Source organism: Melospiza georgiana, chromosome 1 (genome assembly GCF_028018845.1).
Source record: "Melospiza georgiana isolate bMelGeo1 chromosome 1, bMelGeo1.pri, whole genome shotgun sequence".
Lineage (NCBI taxonomy): Eukaryota > Metazoa > Chordata > Aves > Passeriformes > Passerellidae > Melospiza > Melospiza georgiana.
The window spans coordinates 129,915,359-129,934,970 of NC_080430.1; the positions used below are offsets into that span (position 1 = coordinate 129,915,359).

At 35.1% G+C, this 19,612-nt stretch overlaps 1 protein-coding gene across 50 annotated transcripts in view; it reads right to left on the reverse strand.

The window, feature by feature from the left end:
- Nucleotides 1-19,612, reverse strand: part of RIMS2 (regulating synaptic membrane exocytosis 2) — a 443,516-nt gene that overhangs the window by 155,947 nt on the left and 267,957 nt on the right. For 48 of the 50 annotated variants that reach the window (XM_058037275.1, XM_058037251.1, XM_058037219.1 and 45 more), the window contains 3 exons: nucleotides 13,951-14,019; nucleotides 3,384-3,540; nucleotides 161-277 (listed from right to left, as the gene is read on the reverse strand). In XM_058037275.1, coding sequence (XP_057893258.1) covers nucleotides 161-277; nucleotides 3,384-3,540; nucleotides 13,951-14,019 — 343 coding nt within the window. The remainder of the gene's footprint in view (nucleotides 1-160; nucleotides 278-3,383; nucleotides 3,541-13,950; nucleotides 14,020-19,612) is intronic. The other 2 variants (XM_058037204.1, XM_058037180.1) reach the window with 1 other exon arrangement.

A 19,612-nucleotide genomic window follows, 5' to 3' on the forward strand; every position in this document is an offset into this window, starting at 1 on the left:
ACTGATATTTTGCAATGTATGTCATGCGACCAGTGGATAAAGGAGAAATGCTAATCTCTGGGATTAGGTGTGTAATTTATTTTAGCAAGCTACCATAGTGAAGTTACTCACATTGATGCCTGTAGGCTGCAGCTGTTCCCAATTGCAGCCAGGTACTTACCTCTCTCTGTCTGGGGAGTAGTGGTCGTCCACAGCTCGGTGTCTGTCCATGCGGTTCAGGGTGTTGTAGTGCGCAGGGGTGGATCGAGTCCCTCGCAGTCCCTGATCCACATTCCGGCTGAGGATAAAAGATATCACATCCTGAGTTTTTAGTGTGCCTGCATGAGATCCTCTCACTGCTTTGTACAAACAATTATCAGCAACCATGCTGGTAACAAGATCTGTTAGCTGCCCAGATTTTTCTATACATTTAAAGTAAAATAATTTTAAATCTTAAAGTAAAAAAAAAAAGTCTCATTTAGAAAATTGTGCCAAGTCCATGACAGGGATAGAGTTCTCTTTTTTGTTCCAATGTGTTTCTCCTAGAAATATAAGGAAAGCTTTTTCATTTCCTTCATTGAAAATGTTAATCTTGCACAGCATTTCATTAGTCTTTCCAGACTTCAAGCAAAAATTCATTTCTGATGGAAACATACACTGTAAATAATTTTTCATGAGTTCTTGATTTTGGCTTTACTATACAGATGTAAACTGTAGTAGGACACAATGGGGACTTGTGGCTGTTACAGTAGAGTGCAGCCTGATGAAAACATGGTCATCTGAATTTAAAAATAGGACTGTATGTGGTACCCACGTAGAGGCTTAGTGCAGGCTTGGGTAAAGACCACCCGTGCTAATTGAGACCAAAGCTCTGCCAATCAATTGTTTTGCTCAGTTTATCTATCAATACCTACTCACACACTTTACTTTTTGTGCTCTTTAAAACAAATCCACAAGAATAGGAAAATAGGAGACAATGGTTAACTGTAATAATTACTGGATAATAAAAACATAACAGTTTTGTATCGAATTCAAAATAACAAATTGGATGCTTCCCTCCACACAAGTTCAAGACCAATAAATTCTTCTGACTCCTGTCCTTTATTACAATCTGCTCTAGTGTGAGTCTCAATTTCCTTTATTGTTTTGGTTTTGTGTGGCTCAGTTCCCTTTTCCTTTCTTGTCACTTTGTCTGCCCTTTTGGTTCCTGTCATATTTACCTTTTGTCATTTACCACTTTCTGACTAATGTTAACTTAGACATGTATCCTTCACTGTTGCTGCCATGACATTATTTATTTCTGCATATAAGTGCTATGCAGATGTTGCATTACACATAAATTTTTGCCTTCAGCTCTACCTCATTTGTCATAAAGCAGTTTCCACTCTGGCATTCATGAATCCAAATACTGGGTTTACTCTGGCTAGTAAAGAGTAAAAGAGCAGCAACAAGATCTTGTCAGCTACGATGAAGTGGGTCTTTGGAGGAGTTTATGAAAAAACTAAATAGAATTGAGGACTGCAAAATGGTTTCTAAGAAATAACAGCAACTTCAATGGCCCAAAACCTCCTGCAGAGGTGTCAGCAATAGGAAATCTCTGGGCATACAGAATGCTCACTGCAGTTAGGACATCTACAGAGTAGCACATGTATAACAAATTCACCTGAACAGGGTGCAAAATGTGATAATTCTTATAGATTTCCTGAGTAGACCTGTATTTTCAGTGGAGCTAAAAAAGATATTTCTGTAACTCATAGCTTATACTTCTCTTCTGCAAATCCTCAAACTCTCATAACCCAATTTGCTGAGCTCAACAAGTCCTCAAAGAATTTGTTTGGTATGTGGGCAGGGAAATATTACTCAAATAAAGCATTTGATTCTGACATTGTAGGAAACAGCTGCAATAATTTCAAAACCATATTTAAAAATTTAGCTTTAGGAAAGTTAAAAAGCAAGAGATTTTGAACATGTAAAGAAATCCAAGACTACAAGAAAATGAAAAGTGGATTTTTCAATGGTGTTAAACAAGTGTTAATCACCAGCTTGGGTAAAAATTCTGCCAAAAATGCAGACAGCATGCATGCAGGCAGAAAAACATAAAAACACAAACACACACACAAAGAGATTTTGCTCATATTTATGTCTATATCCAAGACAAATAGTGTAGGCAATTACTTAAGCTGAAATCAGTAGATTAAAAATCAGAATAGGCCCCTTTGTGTCTACCACTTATGTCTCATTTCAAGTCAGGCTGACTTGGTTTTAGATGGGTTTAGACTTCAAGTAGAAACACACAGTTTCTGCCTCTTAGCTGTATGAGATGATGGGGGATAATTTGAAAACCTAGTATCTCACTAATGCAAAAGGCTATCATACAGGCTACATCCATTAGAGGAAATGGTAAGTAAAAACATAAATAAGATATTATGAAGTCAAGAGAATTTTAACTTAAAAAAAGAACAAAGATAACAGAAGGGAAAGCAGAACAAAAGAGAATTAGGATTTCTGAAAGAAAGGGAGATGAACATGGACCTGCCAGAAAGTATTGGATAACAGATCTTCAGTGTCAAAGGGGAATTGTGAACATTATGGGCAAAACAGAAAACTTCCACTTTCATTTCAACTGAATTACATCATCTGGAAACCTACCCATACACAGCAACAAAAGGGCTGGAAAAAAGGTTTAATTCCCATTTACATCTATCTCTCTGCTTCCTTTCTCTTAAGAAAGATTATCCTGCAGAGTACTAAATGAATTATTACATGTTATCCAAAAGTACCAGGTTGTTGGAAGAAATTTCCTGGTCTAATTTTCTCAAGATAAATACTTATCAGAGATCTCCCAAGATCAGGAGTTGATACCTTTCACTTTAAAATTGTATGTCTGTCAGTTTATTCTTGGTGATTTAGAAGTGGAAAGGAAGCTACTCTGGGCAGCAAGGGAGGCTTCCCAGAATCCTAATTCTACAGAAACAAAAGGGTTGAAAACATCCACTGTCATATGAATGCTAAGGTAATGTCGAAGTATCACATACTATAAAATATGGCACCTGTAAATAGCTCTAGGAAATGACAATGTGGAGAGATATTTTTATTTCCTTAGATTGGACTGTACTGAATTTTGACGAAAAAATGAGATATAAATAGGTAGAAGTAAGATACAAAATTGTGAAATCATATAAGAATATTAAATAATATAGTAATAATAAACCATAAGTAACACAGAATTATATATAAATTAGGCACATCACTATAATGTAAAAAAAAAAAAAACTTAATTGGCATTACATAATTTTGTAAGACCTAACCAATTCATTTTTGAAAGTCTGGAGATTATTTCCAGTATTGGTACAAGATGAATACCAGTTTAATTTATTTAACTGCATAGTTGAACAAGAGTTTACCTTTGTGGGGGAGGGACACTGGGAGACCACGATCTAGTCCGTCCTATACTATCTCCACGGTGAGGGGACCCTGATCGAGAACAATGATTAGATGACATTACTTGCTCAGGCACTGACAGTGTTGAACTTTGAAGATCTCTCCCGTTATGTCGGTAATCTAAAAAGAAATGTAAATATTCAGTGAATCTGAAGTTGCACTTTCCCACTTCCTGCCGTATCTGTAGTAATGAGTTTCTCCGTAAAAGATGGGATTTGATCAAGAATGTTATAGTGTGTTCTTGGGCTTTATAATAAAACATACATATGTAAGTTGACTCCTGTTGTTATGCTTTTTTTAAGTACAATTACAGTTCCTATAGTTATACTGCAAAAGTATAGAAATTAATACCATGCACCAAACTGGAGACTTACCATTTATGGTTACAATACAATGTAACCAATACAATGTATTAATAATAAAACAAGTTAAACTGATTTTTCCTTAGAATAAAAAACCTAATTGTTGCATTTTTAATTAAAATTATATTTCAAATGTTTTGTAAAATGTTTTTCAAATAGAAATGTCCATAATTAAAAATTAATCCATAATTTAGTTTAAAATTTTGGGATAGGAAGCCACTATGGAGTTAAATAGTGAGATTGAGTTCAAGAAAGATTTGTATTTCAGAAATATTTAAGGTAACAATGACTCAACAACATCAGATTTCACTCACAATTCTGAATTAAAAAACACATTTTCTTCACAAATAGCTAGCGCCCTGGATTAATCTTGAATAAGCCTAACAGAAGGCATAAATGGTCTAAGCAAAAGCCTCCAAGTTTCACTGTCCTAAAAGGCTACCACATGGACATTTAACACAGGCTTTTAATGAAAATCTTTTTTAAAAGCTGTATGTGTTAAAAATGATGGTCTTCATCCCATGGTGCAATACTCTCTGTGAAAAAAAAAAAAAAACAAAAAAACAGAACTACATCTACAGCAATTTCAAGTAAGTTTCCCCAAATTTTGTGATGATGAAATTAAAACATAATGATAAGAAATTGAAGATATGCAATTGTTAACCTGATTATAACATTTAACAAGAATAGGTCTTCAGAGAATTCCTGGTGGCTATGACAACTGATAGAACTGATTTCTTTTTTCCAAAGACAGAAACCAAAAAAAGAATACTTAGAGAGATCCACCTGGCACTGGAAAAATTCTGGCTCATGCAACTGTTAAACTTTTCCCATGAGAATCTTCCAAGAGTAGAATAATCTTCTGCTCATGATTTTCTTATTTTTCTTCCTGGAAAATGTTCATTAGAACCTAAACAAAACCTTATTAATTCATTCCACTTGATGGTTCCAAGTATGTTCAATACTTTCAACTGAGTACTCATATTTACTATATGGCCTTACAACCAAGGATATATATAAACAATTATAATTCGTAAACAACTTCTTCCTTCTATGTTTAGTATAAATGGATTTGTGTGTATCTGGCATGTGTACTAAAGGGGAAAAAAAAAAGCACATCACCCTTACATTCCATGAATATAATGATGCTGAGGATGACATAGTCATCCTCACTACACCACAGTCAAATCATGTTATGTGTACCTTCAGCTAAGAGTCAGTACTGCAATACCAACTTTTATCTTATATACAAAGTAAATTTATTATTATAAGCACTGAAAAAATATATAGGGGCCAGTGGAACATAATTCTGAGATCATCAGAGGCAAGATGGGAAATTTTATGTGTGTTTGAAATGCTGTTATTCACTCACTAGTAAAATGTAGGAGATAATTTAATTTTTTGCAAGTCAGTCTGGAAATCAATACACTCTGCAACTCTGCAATTCTTTAAGTAAAAGAGCTAAAGTAACAGTAGTGAAGAGCCCACCCTGCAGCAGACTCCTGGCAGGACCTGTGGAGAGAGAAGCCCCCTCTGGAGCAGGTTTGCTGCAGGACTTGTGACCCCGCCTGGAGCAGCGTGAGGGGCTGTGCCCGATGGGAGGGATCCTGCTGGAGCAGCTTGTGGAGAACTGCAGCCCACGGGATGAACTGACACTGGGGTTCATGAGGGATTGTCTCCCATGAGAGGAACCTCCCTCTGGAGCAGAGGAACGGAGTGAAGGGAGGAAGGAGCAGCAGAGACAACGTGTGATGAAGGAGCTGCAGCCCCCATTCCCATCTCCCTGTGCAGCTGAGAGGGAGGAGGTCGGGAACCAGGGGTGAAGCTGAGACCAGAGAGAAGGAAGGGATGGGGGAAAGGCTTTGAAGTTTCAGGGGCTTATTTTCTCATTCGGCTACTCTGATTTTATTTGCCATAAAATCATATCTCTGAGTTGTCTGTTTTGCCCACAACCAGAACAAGGAGTGATCTCTTCCTGGCCCTATCTCCACCCACAAGTCTTGTTTTATATTTCCTCTCCCGTTTCCAGCTCCTGAGGGCAGTGATGGAGCAGTTTTGGCAGCCACTTGGAACCTAGCCAGAGTCAATCCACCACACATAAATGAGCAGCAAGTTATTATAAACTTCTAGATATTGAAATAAAAAAAAACATTTACGGTACAAGAACAGAAAGAAATATTGTCTTATTATCCTAATAATGCATATCTATTGACAGAAAAGATAGACATAGTGTATCTAGATAGACTATCTCTATCTTTTCTGTCAATAGATCTCCTGGCATACACAAGTAGAATTTGTTGAATTTGGAGATGAAAAGCAATGTAGAGTAGTAACATGAAGAAATGGGCAAATCCTTTGAAAAAATCAGTAGTTTATATAATATTTGGTATGTACAGACATCAAAGTATGAGGGGAATGAGCAATACTGTAAGATTTTCTAGGTGAATAAACATAATGAAGGGCAAGGTAATCCATTAACAAAACACAAACAAAAACCGCCTTTAAAACTCTAAAAAATGCTTTAAAAGTCTAAAAAATTCCTAGAAGTGAGAACAAGTAAATCAAAATTATTGAACTTATTACATATGCACACAGAAACAAATTAATTACTTTGGAACAAAAAGCCTCTTCCAGCTCTAATTTGTTATTGTAGTTGACCAAATGAGCAGTATTGTTGCAATAAATCAAAATATATAACTTTGTAATTAATTTTCAAGTCTAATCCTGATCAAATATGTGCTTTGCATTAATTTTGAGATAGTCATGCAGTACTTTCTGGTAACTAACACTGGTACTGCTTCCTTATAACAATAACAAAGGCAGAAACAACCAGCATTCCTAGCAATTTTGCTAAATCTTGATAAACTTCTGCTACATTTTTTGAAGAAAACTTGAGGTCTTTTGCTGTAATCAAATAAATAGATTAATGTTGTCTAATAATATTGTTACCAAAAAAATTGACATTTATAATCCATTTACCTAAAACAAAAATAATTATATTTACAAACTCCTCTTTTTCCAACAGGCCACACATTAAAAAGCAACTGTTTAAGTAAGACAACCCACTAACATGGGTTAATGAGGTAATTTCAAAGTTATCCTTCAGTTTTGTAGAGTTAACGTAGCTCTGATTTAACTGCCTGTACTGTAGGTAATTTACCTTCCAATTTCAAAAACTATTGCACATCCTGAAAATAAGGTTAGAGAAGTTAAGTAAAAAACATTTTCTTGTGAAAAGAAATTATAGACAGAAAAGACAGGTCATAAGGGCAGCTTGACCAATGAGTTGCTATTGAGCAAAGCAGATATTTATAGCAGTAGTAAAAATAGGATAAACATTATCCTGCTTGCAGCTATAAATATTGAGTCATTACCATAGAATCAAAGGCTCTGTAACTATGGCAAGCCTCTTAAATCAACATAGAGAGTACACAGAACCTGATAATCAGTGTAGACATAACCAGTGGTAAACAACTGTGAGCTGCAGACACCTAAAAGACAGACACATGACAAGGATAACTGCAATGCCACCACCTTCTTCTGTCATGGGAAGGTTTCTTTAAAAACTGATACATATGAAAAGAGGGATTTTACAAAGCACACTAAACACAGCTTCTTCAGACCTGAAGTTTTAGTTTTATCTGATTTAAGAGAGACTACTAATATATTTGACTTAAAATATTAATCCACACAGTATGTACTGTGCTAATATTATGCTATGCAGGTTACATATTCAGTAAATACTGACGATTGAATTGTTATTAAATTATGAATCTTTCAGGTCCAAAATTGCAAAAAACCACAAACTTCCAAATATTACGTTCATATCAACAGCCCTAAAATAGGCCTAAAAAGAATTAACTGAAGTGTACTAATGAAGATTTTAATTTAAATGCCTTGCTGCTTGATTTACTTGAAAGAAACTCTTAGTATGAAAATTTTTCTAGAAAGGCAGTACTAGAATGGCTGCTCATCACAGGCAATGTAATTGACTTGCTTCTGACACTGATGTTAAGTGGCATTTTCTCCACTTTAACATCTGTATTTGATTGAAGCATCAAGCTTTCAGATATTTAACTTTTTAATACTCACAGTGGTTGGGCTTTGAACAAGCACTAATTAAAAACAATTATATAATCAAATTGCCAGAAATGCTTAACATACCAACATTTCACATATAGGCACTTTAGAGAGAGTTCAGTTCTTTCATACAAATGTGCTTAGCTTCTGGGCTGACTTGCACATCTAAATGAAGATTTTAGATGTTCTCAAAAAAAAAGTGCTGACAGTCACTGATCAAATAAATTGAATTATTGATATCTGAATGCTTTATAAGTTGAAGATATGTTATGGGTTGCTTTGGGGAATTTTTCTGCATTAAATATTATTCTGAAAACATAGGAAGGAGGAATGTCCAGTGAAAGGAATCAGTAAACATTACAGTAGGAATAACTGGTAACTTGCTGCATAGCAACTCAGTTCCTCACAGGTATATTTAGCTCTACAGCACTAATTGTATTAATGGGCCCATTACACTTAAGACAATTCTTTTCTTATGGAAAAGCATTCCCACACAGTCACTAGAGCTAGCTGAGTTTTCAGTGCTGTTCCTATACCCAGCATGACATGAAAAGCTTGCGAGGGGGAAATACCTAAACCACCACAGGCACTAAAAAGATGTTTCTTCCTAGCTGAGCATTCATCCATGTATATTTGCATCTGTCCAGTAAGTCCCTCAAATTAGCCTCCTCTTCACACTGTTGATTGGAATTTATCAGTCTTTCTTGCTATATTTCCTTTTTAGAAGTGCTCTTCCGAATTGCCACAATTGTAACTCATCCCAACCAGTGATCCCCTTATGTGAGAAGTATCCACAAAGAGCATGTCTAATAGGAATGCAATTTCATTGCAATTTTCATTGCCTTTTAATCCCTTTGTTACTTCACAGATATAGGACTATGGTAAAAATATAAACTAACACACCAAGTTCATATTTCCTTAACTTTCCTCAAAGAGAGTACTATTGATAATTAGTAATTATCTGAAAATAAAACTTGAATCAAGTTACGTACTTACCTACAAACTGAAGTGATATAGCTTATATTTAAAAATAGTTTTGACTAGTTTTTACTAGTTTAAAGAAAAGCATTGAGAGAATTTGGATGTTTGAGGAGAAAGATGATTTTTCAGCTGAGGAAATTATACTGAAGAATTTCTTTATTTTTTAAATAATAGAAGTACTACATTCAAAATTTAAATAAGATAATAAACATGAAAAATGGAAAGTATATATTAGGAAAGAAAACTAAAATGAAAGAAAAGCTTAAAGAATTATAATAATGTGTAAAGAACTTTAGGCAAAAAGTTATAAATAATATATAAATTATTTGTTTGGAAAAAGGAAAATGGTTAAAGATCCATTGATCAAGGCAGTCAGCATAAGGACTATTTAACATGGCTTGAATTTCAGTTTGGACAGGGGATTTTTGTGACACACAGACTAACATTTTTAAATCAAGGGAGAGCCTAGAAAGAACAGATTTTAGAGCAGGCCATTTGGTATCAACATACAGTAAAATAAAATAAAACTCTTGTCAGTGTTTAGGTCTGAAGTTACTGTGCTTTTGGGTCACAACAGGTTCCCATTTAGGGCTAGCTGGTAATCTGGTAATACAATGAAATCTGTATTTTAGTAGGGATAAAAGTAATCCACTCTATGTGCTAATGCTGTAAGATATCTTTCTATAAGCAGTGGTAAATTCTAGTTGAATTTAATCTGTAACCAAAGTGTGTTTTCTGCATCTGCTTTGAGAAGCAATCATCCACAGGATTCAGGCATAAAAATTCAGCCCACGTTATCAACAAATAGAGAAAAAGACATTTCCTCTGCAGCAAAGGCTGCAACATGACAGTGAAAGTATTCTTTTGAACAAAGAATTCCTCAGGTGTTTTGAGAGGTGAAACAAAAATTGATAATTTCTTTTCATTCTTCTTCAAACACAGAAATATTTTTGAAGGTTCAGTAATAACTGCTGTACTGATGGTATTCTGTACTATTTTTTCAAAATTTACATGGACCCAACTATCTGAATAAATATCTTCTTTGCATTCTTATTTCCTCCTGAAACATACAGCTATCTTCTGCATAATGACAAAAACTTATCACTATAAATGTTTTTCTTCTCAAAGCTGGAGACTGCACTCTTTTACTCAGAAAAGCCCTTCTCTAGAGGCTTGTAGTGCAGTCTGTGCAGAATTCACTGCCTTACATTCTCCCATGATACATTTGTCGCTTCTGTTGAAACATAGCTCAGATTGCAAGTGTTTCATAATACATAATCTGTTGTAATGCAGATGAGATATGGGTGTAGAACTGAATTTTAAACATTATTATCTTACTTAATATTTTAGTGTTACAAAAGCAATAGGTGAGAATTTTACGAATAAATGGTCTTGACAATACATGTCTCTGTTCATAAAGTCAGACTCAGTAGGCTGCTTGTATTCCCTAGGTTCAACATACACTAGAAAATATCTGGGAAGAAAACTTTAGAAATTATAGTCCATATTCCTTGAATTTGTTAACTGAAATGCATGCTTAACTTTGGACACCAGAAAGAAAAAAAAAAAACTCAAAAAGCCAATCTGCCTTTCACTGAGTTGTATTTATTGTTGTAATATAAATGATGTTTTGTAAGCCTTTCTGCTATTAAAAAAAAATCAATATAAAAATGCTGTATAGCTTTTATCAAAAAGGACACAAGAGCATTCCAAAGGGCAGGTGTAGATGCTGATGTAATCTCACACAGAACTGCTGGTGACAACTTTGAGGGCCCAGGTTTATTGTTCAAGACAGCAAAACAGATGCTTCAAACTGTCTGAGAGCTATGTATAACCAATCTAAAGACATAACCAGAACTGCTAATGCTGCTCATTCCACTTTCCTATGGTAAGATTAATGCTAGCAAAGATGAAATATTAATAGAGATTCTATTCTAGTGCTTTCCAAGATGAATGTACATAATATTTGAAGAGAGATATTTTAGAATCTAGTAAAAATTTGCTTTTTAAATGTGTAATATGCTATAACTCTTTGTGACAATTGGTGTTGGATAAAACGTGTAGCCAGAAAAAAAAGACATTGAAGTTTTTCAATCTGTTTCTCACTATTTTTTTAAAGGCCTTTCCTGTTGACCGAAACAACAGACTGAAGCTTATTACATTTGTATAAGAAGGCTAAGATCCAATCCACAAGAAGTGATAGATTCGGGAAATAATTTTTCCAAAAGATCATAAAATGACAGAATAGTTTGAATTGGAAGGGAACTTTAAAGGACATCTAGTCAACCATTATGAATAAAAGTAAATTGAAGAGGAGCAAAGAGTTAATTTTTCTTCCTCTTAAAGGCTTCTGGAGTTTTGTTCACAGGTGTGATACTAGGAATTAATTTTATGGAAAGGATCACTGAGAGTACTTGAAAGATGTTGGCAAGCTTACTTCATGTAATGCACTATTTATATAGCAGACAGAAGAAGAGCAAAGTGTCATGTTAAATAAAACCTGAAAATACAAAATGAAAGAACTGGGGTAAGTAAGAAAGAAAGAAAACTAAGAGAGACAAATCGTGCATAACAGTGCATATATTCAAACCAAGACTGTGATGAGTTTACAAATGAAGAGAGGAACTTTAAACGATTGAGGGAATGATAATGAGAGTGGATGGTAAGACAAGACAAGACTAAACAAGAAGACTTACAAACATAGTGGCAGCAGCACAAAAAAAGTAAGGCACTAAATATTTCAAAACCTAAAACCCATCAAATTTCCTACTCACACAGCCCAGCTGAATTAAAATGCAAATAAGTTGTAGAATTGTTCAGCAAAAATTCAATAGCTTAAAGATCCTAAAAAACTAAAGGTATGTCAGAAACTCAGGTAAGGAAAGTAGGCTCATTCATAGAACTGTAAAAATCATAATTTTACAAGTTGTCAAAAGATAAGTTTATTGAATCAAAGTTGTAAATCTAGATGCTCCATAAGAATCCTGCTCATGTTCAAGCACCTGGTAAAAAAAATCTGCAAAACTTGGTACCTTTTTCCAGGACAGGAAAAACATTTCACTTTCAAAATGATGCTATCCTGGGCACTCTAGAAATATATCCATTAAATCCAGTTATTTCCAACCTTTGTTTTTTAGGTCCTAAGTTAGATTGATACATTTTAATTTAACTGACCCATAGCAATATGAAAGCTCTTATTTTTGGAAGGACAGGCAATTTGAATGTCTTAGTGACTACTAATTACAGACAGCAAGCTCATCAAAGATTGAAAGTACAGTAAAGAGGAACAAAGGGCTTCTGAGGATGGTTGCCTCTTTGGTTCCAGTACTTCACGCCACTCTGGCTACCTATCCTTCCTGTGTTCTGACTGCAATAAAGCAAACAGGGGAGTGGGAATATAAAAATTCTGTAAATTTTCCTTAGTAGTTTTCTAATTAAAGTAATAATCTGAAAAAATAGCCTATTACTGTTTGAAGATAAATGTTTTAAGGAACATAGAAACTTTAGTGGTTTTTCAGGCCTAATGTTCTTTCTTTTTTTAATCTGGTAAAACTCCTGGAATCTTAGCACAAATATGACTTGCCCTGTTTATATCAAAAAGTCTGTAAAATTTTATCAGTTATTGAAAATAACTGATTTTTAAATAAAATTTACATGCTGTTTATTATAAAAAAAATAAAAAGTTATCTCCTTATCCCAGCAAGTGCAAGACCCATAGCACAGAATAGTAACATACCAGGGTCAAAAATGAAGCACAACCTATGAGCTAACCATGAAATAGCTGGAAATAAAAGCTGGAAATAAATGACTATGTAGACAAAACAGAAATGCATCTGAGTTTAGACAGGTAACAGATTTTAAAGCAGGACCAGGCCAACTCATATAATTAGATAGTTCACTAAATGTCTGGATTGATCAATACTTGGCTTCACACCATCTCACCATATTCAGGATTGCCTACCTCACCTCATTTATTCCCTCTTAGTTCAGAGGTGAGCTGTACTCCCGTCATTCCCCTCTCCTGTCTCCCCTCCCTCAGCCTGAGCAGAAGGTCCTGCAGCCCATGAGCTGATGGTGGCTTGGGCTGAGCTGAGTGGATCACGCTCCCACAGCTGCTGTGTGCAGCAGACAGATTAAACTGCTCAGCCTTTCCCAAACCCCACTGTCTCACACTGGAGCTGGACCTCGCCCAAGAGAACCAGAAGCTGTCTAGCACAGAAAACCCTGTGTGTTAAAAATCCCAGAACAGCAGCAGGGCAGCAGAACATACACTGGGAGGAGTACTCCACTCTGTGCTGACAGTAGCACACTCAGTACTGGTTAGAGCTAGCACAGCTGCCTCCTTTGGACTGGATACTGGGAAAAATCTTCCTGGAAGAGTTGTCCAGCAATGGAACAGGCTGACCAGGGAAGGGGTGGAGTGACCACTCCTGCAGGTATTTAAAAGACGTGTGGCTGTGGGACTCATGAGCAAGGTTTAGTAGTAGATTTTGCAGTTCTAGCAGTTGGACTTGATCCAACCTAAAAATGTCCATGATTCTTAAATAAATTATCTGTTGTATTCATCAAAAGTATATGGTTAGGATTTTATTGTTTTCAGCAATGATTATTTTTTATTTGGTATTATCTTTTCTCTTAGAAGGGGAGACATACTCTTTGACATGATCACTTTTTTCTCCAATGGGCTCCATTCCAATACTTAGTGAAGCAGATTATCTGCTGTCTCCTGTCCTGCCTTAAAATGCTCGTGTTTCAGACCTTTAGCAGTGTTATTAGTCCATCATGAAGTTTTACAGGATATATCAACATATGTTTGTCAAAAAAGGAGAAATGAACATTTCTGGACATTTATTAAAAAAAATACCTTTATGCTATTTTTATCCTTATATAAAAGCAATAAGGACATTCACACACTGACTTTTTCCCCCCATTAGTAATTTTTGATATTAGACATGCAGTATGCATAATATTGATTCTGTGTCTCTTAGAAAAATATATACTTAAGTTCCACTTATATTTCATCAGAAAAACATTGCAAAATTCATAACAAATTATAAATAAGAAATATTTCTACTGAACTTGGAGAAGTAAACTTAAACATTAGTACCTGAAACAACACCAATTCCATCATCACAGTCATAATCAGAGACTTCACTGTCACTGATTCTTTTGGATCCTGGAAAAAGAAAATATATGCGTCATCTTCCTTCCTGTAAGTTAAAACTGTCCTCTGTCAATAATACCTAAATAAATGTATGGATTCCATACTATACCATGAAGCATTAACATCAGCATATAAAGGTAATCATTCATATTATAATAGTTGAACATATATGACTGCATCAATTATTTCAGCTAAATCTTGAAAGTAATATAAATTGAAATGCTGAAATACATCTCTACAACATTGCTTTTATGAAATATTTTTATATAGTTTATATTAATTCCATATACACCGATATTTGTATTCATTCTGTACTGAAACTAGCATCACACTGTTCATCTTCCAAGTTTTCATGTACAAGGCACCATCCCTTCCCAAAGTCACTGAATAACAGACAGATTATTATAGCAATAATCTTAAATGCATGTAGTACTTTCTTCAAGTTCTTAATAAGGATTATCAGGAGAAAGGGCAGCTTCACACATATAGCGTGCCATGGAACATAATCAAACTATTAAATGTATACCTGCCAAAATATCTAGAGCTGAGTTGGCTAAAGCAGATTCCACTTCCACAATTAGAACCCAAATGTAGGTCACACAGGAAAAGTAAATATGTCAGGTTTTGTTCAGCCTAAATTTACTTCAGTCTTCTGTGGCATATTTAAACAGTATTTTATTGTTGATATCAGGGTTAAACACTGGCATGTGACTGATAACTATTCATTCACTTCTGTTAAAAGTGAAAAAATCCCTGCTCTTCAGCAAGATGGTGTGTCTATTTTAAGTTTCTGACCATCTAAAAATGGGTAATTGGAAGGGAGAAACTTTAATTGTCACCACACTTCCAATCACATGCAAAAAATTTTTTCCTGCCTCAGGACAATTTTTCTGAAAAATGTAGACACAAAAATATCAGCAAAAAACTTTGAGTAAACCTGAAGAAGTCCAAGACAAAGCAGTCTTAATGCTCTATCTGAGTGACTGGCACAGAAGGATGTCTACACTCCTTTCCCAGCAAAAAACTGGGAGAACATGTACTTAGAGTGGTTTTGACAAAAATGAAGAATTTTCAATTTAAAGAAACTTTAGAAATTATTTGAATTATAAGAACTGCTGTCATTTTAGACTGTTGAACATCTGTTTACCTACCCACTAGAGGATAGTGGAAGGTTTTCTTTAGCAGAAAGAGTGTGCTTACAAGATCTGAGACTTCTCCTAAGCCATCCTGTATACAGTAATTAATCATCTTATTCTCTACAAATTCATGTAATTTCATTTTTAGTCACAGTATTCTCTTGGCCTCTGCAATATTCTATGTGAGAAAATTCTGTAGTTGGAGTATGCATTGTGTGAAATCAACTTCCCTATATTTTATATCCGTTATCTCAAACAATGCCCTCCAAGCTTTTGTATTCTGAGAAACATGAATCAGCATTCTGTGTTCTGCTATAGTTATCTCTTTGGTTTGCACTTTTTTTGAGCTGCAATATCATTCTTTGGTTCCTTTACACATGCCAGCCTTTCCAAATTTCTGACTGTTCCTGCTGTATTTGTTTGTACATTTTCTATTTCTTCTCTGTCTTTTATGAGAAGTCAGAAGTCACTGCAGCAATTGAGATGTGGGTGTATGAATTTGCAATCTGGACTGCAGACTATTTCTTTGAGGATTTTTATTCTTTGAGGATAAAAATTTCTCCGTTTAAAACTTATTCAACTAAAACAAGATGTGTGATATGTGCTAATTATTAGAAAACAATTTAGCCTGCCAATATATTAAGTAATTTCAGTAAAGAAATTTTAATTGTCTTTATTTAATTGCACTAGAGGCTGATGTTTTCCTCACAAATAGGAAATTAAAGCTCAGGGAAAATCATGCAATTCTTATATGGTAGCTCAATTTATTATAAAATTTTAGAAATAGCCACACTACAATGGGTAGGGGAGAAATATTTTTGAATTCAAGAAATAACAAGTCTTTCTCTAAAACAAATAAATTACAAGCAAGTGATGACAATTATCACTCAGGAAAACTTAGATGATCAGAGCAGAAATGAAGGAAAAGGTTTCAACTTCCTCTGATTATTTTCTTAATTACAGTATTAAAAGGCCCACTCTCTCTTTTTCCCCAAAGAAAGGATCCATTCCACCTGTGATGCTGTCCCTGTTGCCATTTTCAGGAGAAGCTTCTAATGGTGTAGTGATACATGTGCCAGTGAGCAAGAAGGATTATTCTCCATTCTTCTCAGCCACTTATTCAAATCCAGGTCCATTAAAAGAGGGCGATATTTGTGACCAAACACTAAGCAAGAGAGCCCTACTATCTGTCTGGGCTTTGGCTGGGACCTGGAAGGCAAAAGGCCCCAAAGAGAGTGCAAAGCAGTGGGAGTCTCTCCTTTGGTAGCCCTGACACTGATGTTGCAGTGGGTCTGTGGCTGCTGTGCAGAAATGCCAAAAAAGTCACCCAGGACCTGTCGAGAGGGGATTGTGGCATGGGAAGATGAGGGTAATTGAGTTTGCTGATGCTCATCACATGGCTGCTTGGAAAGGTTTCATCATGAAAGATGTAAAAAGGCTGAATCAACTATGATTTGAATAGATGTCATTTACTCATCAACTAATTCATTCTTATGAATGAATCTAATTAATTACAACTGAGGTTGCTTTTTATTTATGTTTATATTTACAGCTAAGTACATCTGCTTTAACATATTTTTAGAATATTATATTCTGTATTCAGGAGGAGATATTTGCATCTTTGAGGATGAAAATAGTCAGCTGTTGTCACAGTGGGCTCTACACTTCCCAGCTGTGTAGCTAAAATTATATATTGTTGTAGTCACAGGATACATCTGGCACAAAAGAGAGATTAGGAAGCTTCAACAGAGCACAGGTATAAAAGACAGGGTTCTCTCGGTCCTCTCAAGCCACATTCACCTGTTCCAGAATCTCCTAATACTTCAGCTCCACATCATCTTCCAGGATCTAGAGATCTGAGCCTCAGGAAAGAGCCAGCGCAAGAGAAAGTGAACGGGCCAGGATTGAGACCTGCCCAAAGGATGGGAGTAGAAAAAGAATAAAGTAAAGGAAGAATCAGATTTCAGTGATTTCTCAAACTGTCCTTGCTGCTGAAAAGAGGAGAGTCTCTTGTAACACCTGACATCCTTAAAATATGAAACTTGATCTGTAAGATGAGATATGAAGCTTGTTCAGCTCAGATCATCCACTCTATCTCCTCAAGCTGCTACAAGCCAGCTCTAACTACTAACAGAATTAAACCAATTGAAAAAATAATCACGTTTAAGGAATATTTTTCATTTCCTTACAAATGTAAATTTAAATGATACTAAAGAAGTCAGAAGAAATTTAAAGCAGAATTAATGACTTGGTTTTATCTTTGGCAATCAATTTTTTCAGGAAGGGGGAAGGAAAGCGATGCTATGTCAATTAAATGTGTAATATCTAGAACTACTGCCTGGAATACATAATTTCTGCAAAGGAATCAGATTATACCTATTTAAAACATTTTCCATTAACTTCAGAAATGGAACAAACTAGAAAGTTCCCAGGTCAAAACCTTTTATTGAAGTAAGTATTTGAAATGTCAGTATAATTACTAGCAGAATAGTTTAATAGTTCTTGGAATTTTTGCAAGAGTGATTTCATCTGCTTTATATTAATTTTAGATGGTACTTTCCATTTTAACCTATTGTCAATGTAAATGTGAAGATTTAGGCATGTGTCCCACCTTAGCCATGTCTTTTCAAAGTACTACTTCACTAAGTAATTTGGACCACTGATTACAAAAAAGAGAAAAAAAAATTCATATCTTATCTGTGAAATGGGACATTGAAGCCTCTCACAAATTATTGCAAATTAATATTGTGAATGAAACTGTTATTTAGTTAATATCTTAAACTTTTTGACATATACATTATAAAATATGGTCCAAAAATCAAGAGCAAAGGGTTTAAGTCCATTCTTACATAAATTCAGAATTCAGTAAAAATCTTATATTCCAGGATACTGTCTACATTAAATGAATGCATTGGTGGCAATGGTTTGCCTGTAGTTAACTTTCTCTTTGATGCCATTCCACTAGTACGTAGTTTATTTATAAAATTTTATTGGAGGTATTATTCACCTTTTGTCTGATAACTGGGCAGTGATAGATGGTGAAGACAAACTTTCAAATCCCTTCCACTCATATTAACAATTATTACAGTTATGGATTGAAGGCAAAATAGATCCCAAGCTACTGTAACCCTCAAATGCCTTAATTCAACATAGCCCCCGGGAAATAAAAATGTATTTTTTTATTCCATTTAGCAAGTTTGGGTTTAACAGCCTTAAACTATCAATAAAACTTTTCAGGGGAGCGTTTATACTGGGGACAATGGAAAACCTTCCCAACCAGAACTTGCCAACGTTCAGCATCCTCCTGCCCTTCCACACTCCCCTGCTCCTTCCCTGCAGTGCTGCTCGGGCTGCCACCTCACCCAGCATGAGAGCTCTGTGAGAACACGTGCACAGCAGGACTGGAAGTTCACAGCACTTGCAGGGTTGGGAAGAAACCCTGTCACCTAAAAACCATTAGAACCATTATTTTTAATTTCAATTTAGCAAGTACTTTCTATTTAATTTTTTACTATTTGCATTTTTACTTTCTCTTACACAGAAAAGGAACTTATAATACAGTAGTTTCTTAGTATAAAAACATTTCCATTTTTCATCCTCGGGGATGAAGTAATAGGAAGTAAAGAAGCAATAAGAAGTAAAGAACAAAATGAGGTGTTTCATTCAATTTCATTAAGGAAACAGTTATTTATTTTTTGTAAACTTTTAATGGGATGCAGTGTTGATGGCCATGGAAAGCTTTAACAGCTTCTAAATAAAAAAGAACATGGAGAAAATTGAAAAAAAGTTTACAGAATATTCTTTGGTTTTCCCAAAGCTGTCCATGTTTAAAAAGCATTCGGACCATGTATTTAACAACTTGCTTTAGATTTTGGTCAGGACTGAATGGTTGGGCTCTTGGACTAGATGATTGTGGTAGGTCCCTGCCAACTGGAATATTCTATTCTATTCTATTTCACCAGAATCACATTTCCCTTCATAACAACATTCTAAATAATTGGAACTCTCCCATGTGAATGAAACAATATGCAAAAAAAATTTATTTTCTTACAAAGCAACCAAAATCTGTGGAGGGTTCCAAAAAACCTTCTGCCTTCCACATGACAACTGCAGTTGGCACACAGCTTTTCTTTGCTCTCTTCTTAATATACAGAGGAAATAATACAAAATGCCTTCAGCACTTCATAAATTCCCCACAGACATTTCTGATAGACCTCAATAGAAGATTAACACAGGAGGTTCAAAGCTCTACTCAAGTGCATTTGACCAACCAACATAGTCACCAAAATGAACTAGGACAGGGGGCAGAATGAGAAATAAAATTAGTGTGCATCAGCCTAAATACAGAAGAAAGTGCCAAATTTATGGCTCAGTAATTCTGTGCTTTTCTTGTGGAGAAAGGGAAAAAAAAAAAGGAAAAAGAAAGCAGACCAGGCTCCCAATCCTGTCCCTTACAATGCAGGAAGCTT